At 42.5% G+C, this 14,982-nt stretch overlaps 1 protein-coding gene across 1 annotated transcript in view; it reads left to right on the top strand.

The window, feature by feature from the left end:
- Nucleotides 1-9,528, top strand: part of elapor2b (endosome-lysosome associated apoptosis and autophagy regulator family member 2b) — a 120,860-nt gene extending 111,332 nt beyond the window's left edge. The window contains exons 21-22 of the mRNA XM_078552903.1: nucleotides 1,811-1,976; nucleotides 5,842-9,528. Of these exons, the coding sequence (XP_078409029.1) occupies nucleotides 1,811-1,976; nucleotides 5,842-5,901 (226 nt within the window). The 3' untranslated portion in view covers nucleotides 5,902-9,528. The remainder of the gene's footprint in view (nucleotides 1-1,810; nucleotides 1,977-5,841) is intronic.
- The last annotated feature ends 5,454 nt before the right edge of the window (nucleotides 9,529-14,982 follow it).

The following is a 14,982-nucleotide window of genomic DNA, read 5'->3' as shown; positions in this document are numbered from 1 at the left end:
TAGTAATCCTGTTTCTGCGGAGTCAGTTTGATTGGAATATGTTACAGTTAAAACAAATTCAGGCCGATTGTGTGCGGAAACACAAGGTTGAGATGTTGGAAGTTCTCGCTGGGGAAAAGCACTTCAAATCTCCAACTGCTGAGTCAATAAAGATCACTTCAAAGAGTCAAAGGGGAGTGGCGAATGGTGCAGCAGAGTGCAGATAGCTGAGGAGTGCACGAGGCAGTTTAAATAAATGGACAGAGCTATCTGTGTTAATGTGATTGGTTTGGGGAAGATTCTGTACACTGAGATAAATCACACTTAGTACAAGTGGAGTCTAACTTCAGGATTAGTAAAATGTACATTCTTACATAGGCAGACTGTTGAGTTACAAAAACCATTTTCTCAGGCAGAGACAATTATAAATAACTATTTTACTCACAAGTATATGTAAAATGTAGTTTCAAATCTGATCAATAGCTGCATTTACAAAGGCAGAAGCACCATGATTTCAACCATGATTATTTCAATTTTGCTAGGATGGTTAAGTGTTAATTTTGCCTGAACATTAATTATTCAGTAGCTGTGTTGAGTGGGGAGCATGCATTTGTTTCAGACCAGTGATGACAGGAGTAATATTAATGCTGAAGTACAATAAGTTCCTGGCTCTACAATCCAGAACTTACAATTTGCCATTTTGAAATTGTAATCAATTTCCTTAACTCGCAAAAATGTTAGTGAATCTGAGTTCAGGACAGTTGTACAGTGTACTTTATAGCACTAAATAGTTGCACAAGTGGCAAAATTACTTTCAATGACATTTTTACGTACGTTTTGTAAATTAAGGACATTTAACACAATTCAGAGAAAACTTTTGGTTGTGGAGTATGTAAAGGTATTTGACCACTGATGAGAACTGCCTCAAGTCCTAAGAATAAAAATGAGAATGGGAATATTTTACAGTAAAGTTGTGGATGGTTGAACTTCAAATTCATTGTTAAATGTTTCTTATTGTTTCTCACCTGTGCCACACAGGTAAGTGCAGTGTTTTTCTATGTATAAGGTCTGTACTTTTGTAGGGAGGTGTTCATCCGTTTTATGTGCTTGGGATTGGCATAAAGAGAACCAATTTTATATTTGCTTCTGAAATGACTAATTTGAGTGGCAATAGTGGGGTGCATTTTAAGTCAAAATAGCAAATTCCGTTTCCTAGTGATGAATGTTTCTGTTTGTTTTATTCAATGTTGCTGAATGTTCTTTGATGAGGCAATTTTCCTATATACCAGGAAATTCTAAAAGAAGGGAGATCTCATAGCTGTGACTGTGCATTGGAGATCCCTGTTGATCAAACCAGGTGTCCTCCACTGACCAACCTGATGTATTCAGAAGCTAAAGTGCTACATGGATGTGAGATCAGCACTTTGAAATGATTTAATTCTGGCCTCTTGACCATCCTCAATTTTAATTGCTCCACTATTGGTGACCATGCCTTCAGCTTCTTGGGCCCCCAGCTTTGAAATTTCCCTCTCTATACCTCTCTGCCTCTCTACCTCAGTTTCATCCTTTAAGACACTCCTTAAAACCCACCTCTTTGGCCAAGCTTTTGGTCATCTGACCTTATATCCCTTTAGGTGGCTCGGTGCCAAACTCTGTTTCATAATACTCCTATGAAACATCTGGGAACTTTGTTATGTTAAAGATGCTATATAAATATAAGATATTAACAGGAAACCACCTCATTAATCCTGTAACCAAAATATTTGTTTAAGTTCTCTGTCTCTGCCAACCCATGTCATTTTCTTAGCCTGGTCTTACTCTTTTCATTTAGGCTGGAATACAAATACTCTAAGTTGGTGATGAATGCTAACTCAAGGGAAGTAGAACTACCTGCAGCTGATAGCTGTGCTATAATGGAAGGAGAAGATAATGAAGATGACGTAGTTTATTCCAATAAACCTTCATTACTGGGGAAGCTGAAATCGTTAACTTCAAAGGTGAGAAGTGACTGTACTCTTCATCATGTGATATTGATATAGCTGTTATAAGTATTTTATAGAGACAGGATTTGTGTGCATTTGATTCATTTTAAAGTTAGTTCATCAGACAGAGGGCGGAATTTTCTGTGTCTGTTGGCGTCGGACATGTTTGGCGGTGTAGGTGGACAATATGACGAGAGGGCCAAAAATCAGTTTCACGACATTGCGAAACCAGTTTGCAATCGTCTGCTCTGCCTGTTGATGGCAGGCCGCGTTTCCCACTGTCGGGCATCGGGAACCTCATTGTAATACATCTGCATATCATTATAAGCCCAGCTCGCTGGGATCGCCCTCCATGCTGTATCATCCGAGCACATCGACGTGTTTCACAGCTTTACATAAACGACAAGCACCTGGTGAGCTGCGTTTCACTCGGCACTTTGAGGTTTGTTTGCCTACCCTGCTTTGGGCAGCACTCGCAATCACCAGCGCCAGGCTTCACAGGCAGCACCGCATCACTTTTAGGGGGGGGTTCACGGGCAGGTCTCTACCCACCAGACCAGCCATAAGGCGGGGGAGGCTTTTCAACGGCTGCAGGGCCAGAGCTGGCTTGGGGAAGGGGGAGAAGTGGCCTCAGGCAAGGGAAGGGGCTGCAGGACGAGGGCTGCACTGGGGAAGGAGGGTATCCCAGGGTGTGTGTGTGGGAGCACAAGTTGATCTGTGCAAGTGCCCTCAAGATGGTGAGGGCTGAGGGGGCAGTCTCCAGAGGAGATGAGACCAGATGGAGATGTGAGGGTGTTTGTGTGTGAGAATGGGTGGTGATGTCCCTTGAGCTGGCAGTGAGTGAGATGCCAGTGAATGTGTGATGGTCTTGAGTGTGTGAGTTTAGAGTGATGAGATGGTTGCCTTATCCTGGCTGCACAGGTGTGATCATTCATCCTCTTTCTGCACTGGATGGTCAACCTCTTCAGTGCAGCATTGTCACTGATCACCACTGCCATCGCCTACCAAGCCAGAGTCGTAATGTTGCTGCCCCTCCTGTGGCCAGAGCCGGGGTAGAGGACATCACAGCGGGCCTCCACGGTGTCCAGAAGGTGCTCGAGGGACATGTCACTAAACCTGGGGCCTGCAGTTGTTTTGCCTTTCGGGGCCATGTTTTCTTTGTTGCAGTCCTGGGCTGGGAGCACTGAGAGGTGTTTTAAATGTGGAGTCCAGCGTGATGAAGCGGCGAGGCATGAGTCGGAACCCGCTCGCCATCGATATGCCGTGTTTCCCTGGAATGCATGATTAACGCGGCGGGGTTGGGATGATATGGCGTGAGAAGCCGTCATTGCGGCCAGCGGGTAAAATATTTTTCTCCTGTCCTCTACTGCACCGAGTGCAAATTTGGGGCGATTCCGCCCATAATCAACAACCATGTTTGAAACCCATTTTCCATATTAAAGCATGATTATATTTCAATTTTGAAATTATGGGACGCTTTGTGAAAGAAAAAAGAGCTTTTTATTCTTTTATAGAATATGAGCATCTAATTGCCCTTGAGCCTGAGTGGCTTGCTAGGCCATTGCAGAGGGCAGCTAAGAGTCAGCCACATTGCTGTGGGTCTCAACTCCAGGCTGGGTAAGATATTCTTCCCTAAAGGACATCAGGGAACCAGATGGGTTTTAACGAGAATTAATGATAGTTGTCATGGTCACCATTACTGAGACGACTTTATATTCCAGATTTTTCTTTTGAATTCTTTGTTTATGGGATGTGGGCATTGCTGGCTAGGCCAGCATTTATTGCCCTTGAGAAGGTGGCAGTGAGCTGCCTTCTTGAACCACTGCAGTATATACACCCACAGTGCTGTTAGGAAGGGAGTTCCAGGATTTTGACCCAGCAACAGTGAAGGAACGCTAATATATTTCCTAGTCAGGATGGTGAGTGGCTTGGAGGGGAACTTCCAAGTGGTGGTGTTTCCATGAATGTGCTGCCCTTGTCCTTCTAGATGGTAGCAGTCATGGGTTTGGAATGTGCTGCCCAAGGATCCTTGGTGAGTTTCTGCTGTGCATCTTACAGATGGTACACACCTGCTGCTACTGTGCGTTAGTGGTGCAGGGAGTGAGTGTTTCTGGATGTGGTGCCAATCAAGTGGGCTGCTTTGTCCTGGACGATGTCGAGCTTCTTGAGTGTTGTGGGAGCTGCACTCATCCAGGCAAGTGGGGAGTATTCCATCACACTCCTGACTTGTGCCTGTAGATGGTGGACAGGCTTTGGGGAGTCAGGAGGTGAGTTACTCATTGCAAGAGTCCTAGCCTTTGACCTGCCACAGTATTTATATGGCTAGTGCAGCTCAATTTCTGGTCAATGGTAAACCCCAGGGTATTGATAATGTTGATTGTTCCAGATTTATTATTTAAATTGAAGTTCTACCCGCTGTGGTTGGATTTGAAGCTATGCCCCCAGACCAGCAGCGTGAGCGTCTGGATTACTAGTCCAGTGACATTGTCACTAGGCCACCACTCGCCCATTGTTGTGTTGTTTCAAACAGTTTGAGGTCAGCTTCATAACCATAGATTGGAAATGCCTCTGAGTTCTGTAGATCTATTTCCTGAGTGCACTATTACCTCAATCCACTCGCATCAGTTATTCTAGTTGTTTCTGGTGATTTGTAATTAAAATATCACAACCACTTTTTTAAATGGAGAAACACAGACTTATACACAATATGATGCTTACACTGTAGTTTGTGTAAATATCATGCTGCTGTGTGACAGCACTGAAATTATTTAAGCTTCCAAGGAAATAATTCAGTTTGGTTTAAAAAAAAATCTTTTTTGGGGAAATGCAGTAGTTACAAATTATACACTTGGCACGTTCCATCTTTACAAATACTTGACTATTTCTGGCAGACCCCCTCAATTTAAATAATTTCTTGTAGATCCTTCTCCTTCAGATACCATGCCCCAAGACCATGGTGACCACGAACTTCCATTGGATTGGTCCATGCTTATGCTTGGCAAAGCACTGCAGTGCAGTATGGCTGACCAGGAAACTCTCCCACTCCTACTGCCCGCCATCAGGTGTATTGGAAGGATTTACAGGCTGATAATCAGCCTCTTTGGCTGCATTATGCACACACCTTCTGTGGCCATCAAGTCCTGAAGTGGGACTTGAAACTGTAGCTTCTGGCCCACTGCTACCCACTGCGCCGCAAGACCACCCTTCTTGTAGATAAAGATTGCCAAATCTAAATCTTTAAATCACCGCGGATGAGACAGGAAAATTTGGAGAGCGGCCAAAAGGCAATCGACATGTATTTTTAACAGGCTAATTATCGAGCACAACATTTAATAAAATGGGACCTCTTTGTAGACTTGGTTATTTTACTAACATATTCTGATAATAAATGGCATTTAATTTTACACTATCATTAGCCAATTTCCCATGTTTTACACATGCAGAGTTGAGACCAACTATGGTACTGCAGTGGTTCAAGAAGGCAGCTCACCACCACCTTCTCAATGACAATTAGGGATGGGCAATAAATGCTGGGCCCAGCCAGCGAAGCCCACATCCCGTGAATGAATAAAAAAAAGTATTCAACTCAAACAGGGTTAAAGAGTGTGGAGATATTTGGACCAAGGCTCTGTGGGAGATGGAGGAAGGGTAGGGAAGGAAGAGGAGGAGGATTGGCAAATGAATACTGGGAACAGGAAAGGATGGAAGACTAGTGGGAAGCAAGTTTTATTACAAAGAAAGACAAACGTTTTCCTCCAATTTGTTGGGATAAGTTTTAATTTCTAGCTGCTGCTTTCATGACATGGCGAACACGTGCCATAAACTAAATCAGCAGGAATGGAATCTAATCATTTAATCTTTTTCCACTTTGTTATACAAGGACAAAGAAGATATTTTTGAATCTGTTCAACTCAAGTCACCAAGAGCTCGCAATATATGAAGATGGAAAGTTGGTTTTGGAAATGTTGGCGGTAATTCCCACTATAAAATGTGGAAGCACTTGCCAGCACAGTCGATGTGGATGAGAAAACTTCTTAAATACTGCTGTACCTGAAATACTATTCAAAGAAACATTTGCAAACAGATACTGTTTGATTGCCTTATTGTGCTAGTTGGGAGGAGTATCAGGCCTGTGTTGCCAAATGTGATGAACACTGCTGGTTGCCAAACTGACAACATAAATCTCAGGAAGAGCTTACCTTCATTCTTCTTAATAATTAACCAATACGATTGGACATTTTAATGCATATTTTTCTTAGCAATTTGTGTGATTTGCAAGGTTATTTTGCTTTATTCCCCATCTTGATCACTGTAGTTAATGGCACTAGTTTCCTAGTTTTTAGATTTGGTTATATTGAGCTATAACTGTAAGCTCCATAATTTTAAATGATAAAATGTATATTATATTTATGGTGTGCAAAGTAGCAAATAAACCAATATCTCAATGATGAAAATAATCTTGTAATGTTTACAAGACAGTGAACATCTCATGATGTTTTGTTTTAACAAACCCTCTAACACAGTCCCTTCCTGTCATGTGAGCAAAATAAACTCTTTAGACTAGACAGGTAAAATTTCCTGAGTGTGCGCTGAAAGTTATTCAGCCTGTGTGTCATTTAAAAATATGGACATTTGTTACAAATACCTAACAGACTGATTGTAGTATTTGCGTTTGGCTGTAATGTCTCATAGTAAAGTAATTTTTCTTAAGTTGCAATAATTTTGACCTACACTTTCTCATTTTGCCTTTCATGTGGATGATCCCAACTGGAGCCAATTAATTTTGTTCCCTAAATGTCATTTGCAAGCCATCACTTTGATCATCATCACTTAAGAAATTTTACTTGTTATTTCAGTAATGTTTACTTGCGCTGCCGCATATCACCATGCCCAAATATATCAAGTTAATTATTTCCAGTTATTGAAAGTGAAATAATATTAATGAATGGTTATTGGATGAGTGATGCTGTAGGAATAACCTGATTAAATGTACTAGTAGAACACTTGATTGCTTTGTTGGTAACTGCATAAAGAAACACAGAAGTTCATAGCACTTTGAGAAAAGTTTTGTGAATAAGAGCCCTATTTTTATGCTTTGTATGTTGTAACAATGATCAGCGTAAGAAATCCCTAAGTGCTGGAGCAGGATATTGCCAAGATGGAATGAGCTGCTGTGTTAGGCATTGCCTGTGTTACGTAAAAGATGAAAAAAAACACAACCACATTTTTGTACCCTTGTGAAATTCATTGAGTAAAGGGGTGCATTGAGTAAATCTAGTTCAGTACAGACTGTTTAAGAAATGTGCCAGGCATTAAATACAGAAATTAAATTTTAAGGAAAATTTAACACAGTTTCGCTGCAACAGGAACTGATTAATAAATGAAATTGGTTGGGAAAGATCTCCCTCCACAGGTTATTACTGCCAGCAACCACCAGGAGGCAACAAGTCTCATTAAAACCATTTTCAAATGTTGGGGAGTGAATGTATTAGACAAACAATGTTTGTGTTCATCGAAGTACTAATGCTTCATTCCCTGCTTTTTCTCCAGAAATGGTGATGGTATATTATAATTAGCAGCCAGATTTATAGTTGAAGAAATTTGTCACCCAAATCAAAGTTTTGCTTGCTTATGAATGAGGCAGCATTGTCACAAACTATACTTCAGGTGACTGAAGGTAACAACAGATACAATCTTTATTTAAAAAAAGAAGCAAAATAAAATTAGCCAGACCAAAACGTCCCTTCCAAGACAGCGCTTTATTTCGTACGTTCAGAAGGGAAGACCTCGATGAACATTTGGACCCTTCGTTATGAAACTGTAATTTCTGTTTATGATATAAATGAATTAGTGATTTGATATTTTGAAACTGTGAAATAGGGGTGCACTATTTGATGTAAATACGAAGGTGAAATGTTCCTTTGAATTTTGCCTATATGACAGTTAAAGACGGGTTATTGAGAAAACAGTGCTGCAAGATTTTCATTAGTTTAAGGTATAGTTTATTTAGGTATTACAATGAACTATACCAACTTACAAATTATATCCATATAAGTTCTAAGAAGGGGAATGGTGTTTTGTTTACCATAGTTTTTTGTTGTTCAATAATCAGCTAATTTAGCTGTAAAATGAGACTGGAAGATTGAATATGTTCAGAAAAATATTCGTAATTTGAAGCAAATCAGATTACTTCTCAATGCACTTAGTAAACTGGAAATGAAGAATGATGGATGATGTTTTGATTAAGGCCCCATATTGCTTCTGTATTATACATATCGCTTCTGTATTACACCCATCTGACTTTTAGCAGAGCTATTTTGTTAGATATTAATCACAAATGGCACCTTTACTCCCCACACATCAGTAATTTAACACAGGAGGGCAGAGTTTCCACTTTGGAGGCAATTGGTGATTTCAGTGTATATTGTGCCCCAAATTGCACCCATTTTGAAAACTGTCCCCTCTCCCACCACCCCCACCCCTCCAACACCCCACCACCCCACCCCCACAACGCCCCACTGCCCCACCCCCCACAACGCCCCACCACCCTGAGTTTTTGCTCAAACCTATTTGCATATTGACACAAGTAAAATCTGTCCTGAACCAGCACAGTTGGGCAGCATTTAAGAACACGGCTTATAAAAAAAAAAATTGCTTTTAATCAATATTCCTTAATATGTTTGGTAATTCTACAAAGTTTGATTAATATACCTGATAATGGATTGAGCACAGAAAAAGCGTTTTAAACCATAGTCAATCCACCGCCTGTGATGGTAAATTACTGACAATGACTTGTAAAAACTATACAAAACTATTTTCTAGTTAGATTGGGGTACAGTAATCAGATATTTAGTAATTCTTTTAAAAAAAAATCAAACCCTTTCATAACATATCTGTTAGCGTCCTTGTGCCCAAAGGTTCCTGTTCATTTTTAAAGAAGACCAAGAATTGAGCACAGCCAATGGAAACTCTTCCTGGCGATGAGCTCAGCCTGTGGGCGCAGCCAGTTTTTTGGTTCTAGTACGATGTTTTTAAAATCAGCACACGATGGAAGGTTGAGTTATGTTTAAAATTCTGGAACTTTTTTTGCTGATTGCGCTGATATGGGGGGAAATAGCATCAAAAAAAGACAATGCAGTCAAGCAGAGACTCCAGGTCAGCATCAATACATCAAACTCTTGTCAGTTTGATTTTGGAAATCGTGTGCTCGCTTAGAATAAACCATCGTTTTCTTCTGAATATTACTTGCACTGTCGGATACAAGTTGCTTTAAGTCTGCTGCCGATTTTTTTTCCCCAAATGCAGTGAAGCATACATATTTAGAGAAAAGCATTTCTATGAAGTACAAATATTTGGCGCTCTGTTTAAAGATGAAGGTTGCGCCATTTAAAATTCTTTCCATGTGTTGTATATTCTAATTTCTCAGAATTTGTGCATTGTATATATATTTTGGACTCGTGCATTATATGTTATTTTTCTGCTAAGTTGTACAATCATTGTTAACCAAAGTAGTTATGGTCTTTGGTGTCATCTTTCTTAAATAAATGTGAGGAGTTTTAGGAATTTTTACAGTGTCTATTGTCCTTTTCTTTAAAGTGGAAGAAGCAAGCTTTTGATAGTCAGATATTTTGGGATAAAATTGTAAAACATTTTCCTGGAGGTATTAATAATTGCACCGTTGACATTGTGCATCCTACTATTTAAGGGGAGGCAGTGGTATTGTCACTGGACTAGTAATCCAGAGACCCAGGGTAATACTCTGGGGACCTGAGTTTGAATCCCACTACATGGCAGATGGTGACATTTGAATTTTTGTAAAAATCTGGAATTAAAAGTCTAATAATGACGATGAAACCATTGCTGATTGTTGTAAAAACCCATCTGGTTCACTAAAGTCCTTTAGGGAAGGAAATCTGCCGTCCTTACCTGGTCTGGCCAACATGTGACTCCAGACCCACAGCAATGTGGTTGACTCTTAAAAATAAGGCCTAGCCAGCAATGCCCACATCTCATGAATGAATAAAAAATTTCATGACAATTTGTTGACTTTAAAATAAAAAGGGGAGATTGCAGATGCTGGAAAAATTCAACAGGTCAGGCCAAACCTATGGAGAGAGAAAGATCTAACATTAACCATACATTGTATTTTGCCCCAACAGGTAGTCCAAGGCAGAAGGGGCCACAGAAGATACCACTATCCTGCTGCCAGGGTTTACAGGCGGTGGTGCAGCTACCTCAATATGTCTGAGGTGCAATGCCGAAGGAGGCTACATCTTTCAAGGGAGACAGTGACCCCCATCTGTCAGATGATTGGCCCTGAGATCAGCTCCAACTGTGTGGGTGGACACCCCATGCTAGTGGCTCTGAAGGTCACGGCTGCCCTCAACATCTATCCCTCCGGCTGTTTCCAGGGGTTGGTGGGTGATCGTTATGGGGTCTCCCAGTCAGCTGTCCACAGTTGTGTCAGGTGTTTCTCACGTGTCGATGCAGACTCGATGGGCCGAAAGGGCCTCTTCTGCACTGTGATTCTGTGATTCTGGTGACAGACGCTCTGTTCAGGCATGCATTGACTTTCATCCACTACCGCTCAGATGAGGCCTGCCAGACACAGCGAGCCAGAGGCTTTGCAGTGATTGTTGGCTTCCCCTGTGTCCAGGGTGCAATAGACTGCACACACGTGGCCATCAAGGTGCCAGCAGGTGAGCCCGGTGCCTTTTGTCAACAGGAAGGGCTTCCACTCCATGAACGTGCAGATTGTGTGAACACAGGATGCTGATTCTACAAGTCTGTGCAAGGTACCCAGGAAGCTCCCATGACTCTTACATCCTCAGACACTCCCAGGTGCCGAGGCTCTTCAGTGCTCCAGCCTGGCTTGATGGATGGCTGCTGGGTGACAAGGGCTATCCCCTCAGAAGGTGGCTCATGACACCTCTCCACCATCCAAGAACAGAGACTGAGCAGCGGTACAATAGGAGCCAGGGCACCACAAGGGCTGTGGTAGAGAGAACCATTGGACTTCTCAAGATGCGCTTCTGATGCCTGGACCATTCAGGGGGCGCACTCCAGTACCCCCCAGATCGTGTGTCACTGATAGTGGTTTCATGCTGCACTCTCCACAATCTGGTGCTGGAGAGGGGGGATGCTGTGGAGGAAGAAGATGTAGAAGCAGATGCTCTGGCTGCGCACAATGAGTCCAGTAGTGAGTCTGAGGATGAGCACGCTCAGGAGAACGCTGAGGGGATAGACGCCGACCTGGGCAACCTCCAGGGAGGCAGGGACACCCAGGAGGCTTTGATCCAACGCTCCCTCAGCTAGCCTACCAAAGATGAACCACCACCACATGCCAGGGCTGCAGGCTCCATACTCGATACCTGAGAGCAACATTTGCCTGGTCAGCAACATGAACTATGTTACATTTCAATAAAGTTCAATGACAAACAAGTCACTCATAACATCATGGGTTCCCCTTCACCTGCAGGTCTAATGAAGCACCCAGAGGTTTGTTGAGAACCAAAACATTTATTGATTTGCATCTTGACATACAGAAATCAAAGTAAATTAAAAGGTGTTGAACAGCACACCAACTTAAAAGTAACTTAAACGTGAGGCAAAAGAAATCCACTAGTGATAAGCCCGTATTGTGCCTAAGGTGCTTTACGTTTGCATTTACGGGTGCTACGTCTAGGTGCACCCCTCTCACTGGCACCGGCATTGGAGACAGCCGGCTCACTCTGCTGTCCTGTTGGCCTTGATCACTTTGGCGGGTGTCCTCTGGCCCATGGAGCCAGTGCTGGTCCCGCCTGGGAGGGAGCGGCCAGTGGCACGACTGGCATCTCCCCAGTCGCTGCAGCCTCACCGGATGCCATGGTCACTGGCAGAGGGGCGGAGGAGCTGCTGCCCTCATCTGGAGTGTCCTCTCCCCACACACATACACACAAACTATCCAAAACTTACTAATAACCCACCTTTACAATAAATCACGATAATACAATGAAAATTGTTATATTTTTATGATAGCTGCCTAGTCACTGACCCCTCTGTTAAAGTAAATAGGCCCTTCTTAACCACTCTATGTAGGCCCCTCATAATTTTGCACACATCAATCAAATTTCCCCTCAGTGTTCTCTGTTCCAAGGAGAATAATCCCAGCCTATCCAATCTTTCTTCATAGCTTCAATTTTCTAGCCCTGGCAATATCCTTGTGAATCCCCTCTATACTTTCGCTAGCGCAATTATATCCTTTCTGTAATGAAGTGACCAGAACTGCACACAGTACTCAAGTTGCAGCCTAACTAATGCTTTCTATAATTCCAGCATAACCTCCCTGCTCTTATTCTACACCTGGGCTAATTAATGAAAGGACTCCATATGCCCTCTTAACCACCTTATCGACCTGTCCTGTCACCTTCAGGGACCTGTAGACATTCACTCCCAGGCCCCTCACTTCCTGTACACCTCTCAGTATTCTCCCATTTATTGTGTAATCCTTTGCATTGTCTGACCACCTCAAATGCATCACCTCACACTTTTCTGGGTTGAATTCCATTTGCCACTTTTCTGCCCACCTGACCAGTCCATTGATATCTTCCTGCAGTCTACAGCTTCCCTTCTCACTATCAACCACACAGCCAATTTTTGTGTCGTCTGCAAATGCCTTGGTAATGCACCTGACATTTACATCCAAATTGTTAATATATACCAAAAAAAGCAGTGAACCAAGGACTGAGCCCTGCAGAACCCCACTTCCAATCGAAAAATACCCGTCAACCCTTTGTTTCCTGCCACTGAGGCAATTTTGTATCCAGCTTGTTACATTCCCCTGGATCCCAAGTGCTTTTATTTTTTTAACCAGTCTGCCATGTCAAAAGCCTTGCTAAAATCCATGTAGACCACATCAACTGCACTACCCTCATCAATCCTCCTTGTTAATTCCTCACCAACTTCAATCAAGTTAGTCAGATGCAATCTTACCTTAGCAAACCCATACTGACTGTCTTTGATTAATCCTTGCCTTTCTAAGTGACAGTTTATCCTGTCTCAGAGTTGATTCTAATAATTTGCCCATTATTGAGGTTAGACTGACTGGCCAATAATTATTCAGTCTATCCCTTGCTGCCTTTTTAAACAAAGATACAACGTTAGCAGACATCTAAACCTCCAGCACCTCACCTGTATCCAGTAAGAATTGGAAAATGATGGTCAGACCCACTGCTATTTCTTCCCTGGGGTACATTTCATCCAACATGGCTAATTCATCCACTTTCAAGGATGCTAATCCCATTAATACCTTCTTTCTCCCTATGTTTATCACATCTAATACTTCACAATCCTCTTTCTCCTTAACTACAATGTCTGCATTGTCCCTCTCTTTTGTGAAGACAGATGCAAAGTATTCATTAAGAACCATAACCATGCCCTCCGCCTCCACACACAGGTTACCTTTTGGTCTTTTGTGGGCCCTACTCTTTCCTTAGTTACCCTCTTACTCTCAATGTATTGATAAAACATCTTTGGGTTCATCTTGATTTTATTTGCCAATATTTTTTCATGCCCTCTCTCTGCTTTTCTAATTTCCTTTTTGATTTTACCCCTCCACTTTCTGTACTCCTCTCAGCTTTCTGTAACATTGGGTTCTTGGTGTTTGACATAAGCCTTCCTCTTCTGCCTTATTTTATCCTGTAAGCTCCTTGAGATCCAGGGGGCTCTAGATTTGGCTGTCCCACCCCTGTTTGCTCTGAATCCCTTGACTCTCCTCTTTGAATGCTTCCCACTGCTCAGACACTGATTTACCTTCAAATAGCTGTTTCCAGTCCACTTCTGCTAAATCACTCCTCAGCTTAGTAAAATTGGCCTTGTCCCAATTTAGAATTTTAACTCCTGTTCTATCTTCGTCCCTTTCCATAATTATGTTAAAACAAACCGAATTTTGATCACTGCCACCAAAACGTTCTCCCACTGTCACTCCTTCCATCTGCCCAGCTTCATTTCCTAAAACTAAATCCAGAACCACACCCTCTCTTGTTGGACTTGCCACATACTAGCCAAAAAATACTTCTCCTGAATGCACCTCAAGAATTCTGTTTCCTCCATTCCTTTCACACCAAAACTAGCCCAGTTAATATTGGGGTAATAAAAATCCCCCACTATTACTGCCCTATTGTTTTTGCACTTCTGAGAGATTTGCCTATGTATTTGCTCTTCTAACTCCCTCTGACTGTTTGGGGGTCCATAGTACACTCCCAGTGTGACTGCCCTTTTTTTGTTCCTTTAGCTCAATCCATATGGCCTCATTTGATGATCCTTCTAACATGTCATCCCTTCTCACAGGTGTAATTGTTTCTTTGACCAAAATTGCCCACCCCCCTTCTTTTTTTAACCCCTTCTCTATCTCGTCTGAGAACCCCGTGACCAGGAATGTTGAGCTGCCATTCTGGTCCCTCTTTAAGCCATGTTTCTGTAATAGCTATGATATCATACTGCCACATTTCCATCTGTACCCTCAGCTCGTCTGCTTTATATACTGTACTCCTAGCATTAAAGCAGATACTCTTAAGCACTGCCAAACTCGTTTTTTATTTTCTCACCTTTGTTTCCTCTGCTTTCCATTTTTGATTTTACTGAATTTACCCTCAGGTCCCCATTCTCCTGCCAGACATGTTTCGTTTTTCCTGATTGCTCAAAAAACAAGCCAAGGTCGCCCCCCCACCCCTGTTCACAGTGAGCTGGCTCAGAGCCAGGCTCCAGTCACATTCACTGGCATTGACCACAGTAAAAAAGAATTGCATCTACTGTTAACAAGTCATTGATCACTGCTCCTAGACATACTGCTGACCAGGGTATTGATCTCCTCCCCCTCCATTACTGGACAGCTTCCTGGCCTCTTCTTCTTGAGGAGCCAGTGACCGCTGTCCAGGTAATGGGAGCTCTGGTCAGTGCTGGCTTTCCTTGCAGCAACTTTGCTTGACCGGCGGCTACCGGGCTCCTGGTCATCCGCCCAGGGCTCCGCTCTTCAAGCTGGAGA

This window comes from Cetorhinus maximus, chromosome 12, assembly GCF_964194155.1.
Source record: "Cetorhinus maximus chromosome 12, sCetMax3.hap1.1, whole genome shotgun sequence".
Classification (NCBI taxonomy): domain Eukaryota; kingdom Metazoa; phylum Chordata; class Chondrichthyes; order Lamniformes; family Cetorhinidae; genus Cetorhinus; species Cetorhinus maximus.
The sequence above is the reverse complement of the archived record's forward strand: the minus strand, read 5'-3'. Positions and strand labels throughout refer to the sequence as shown.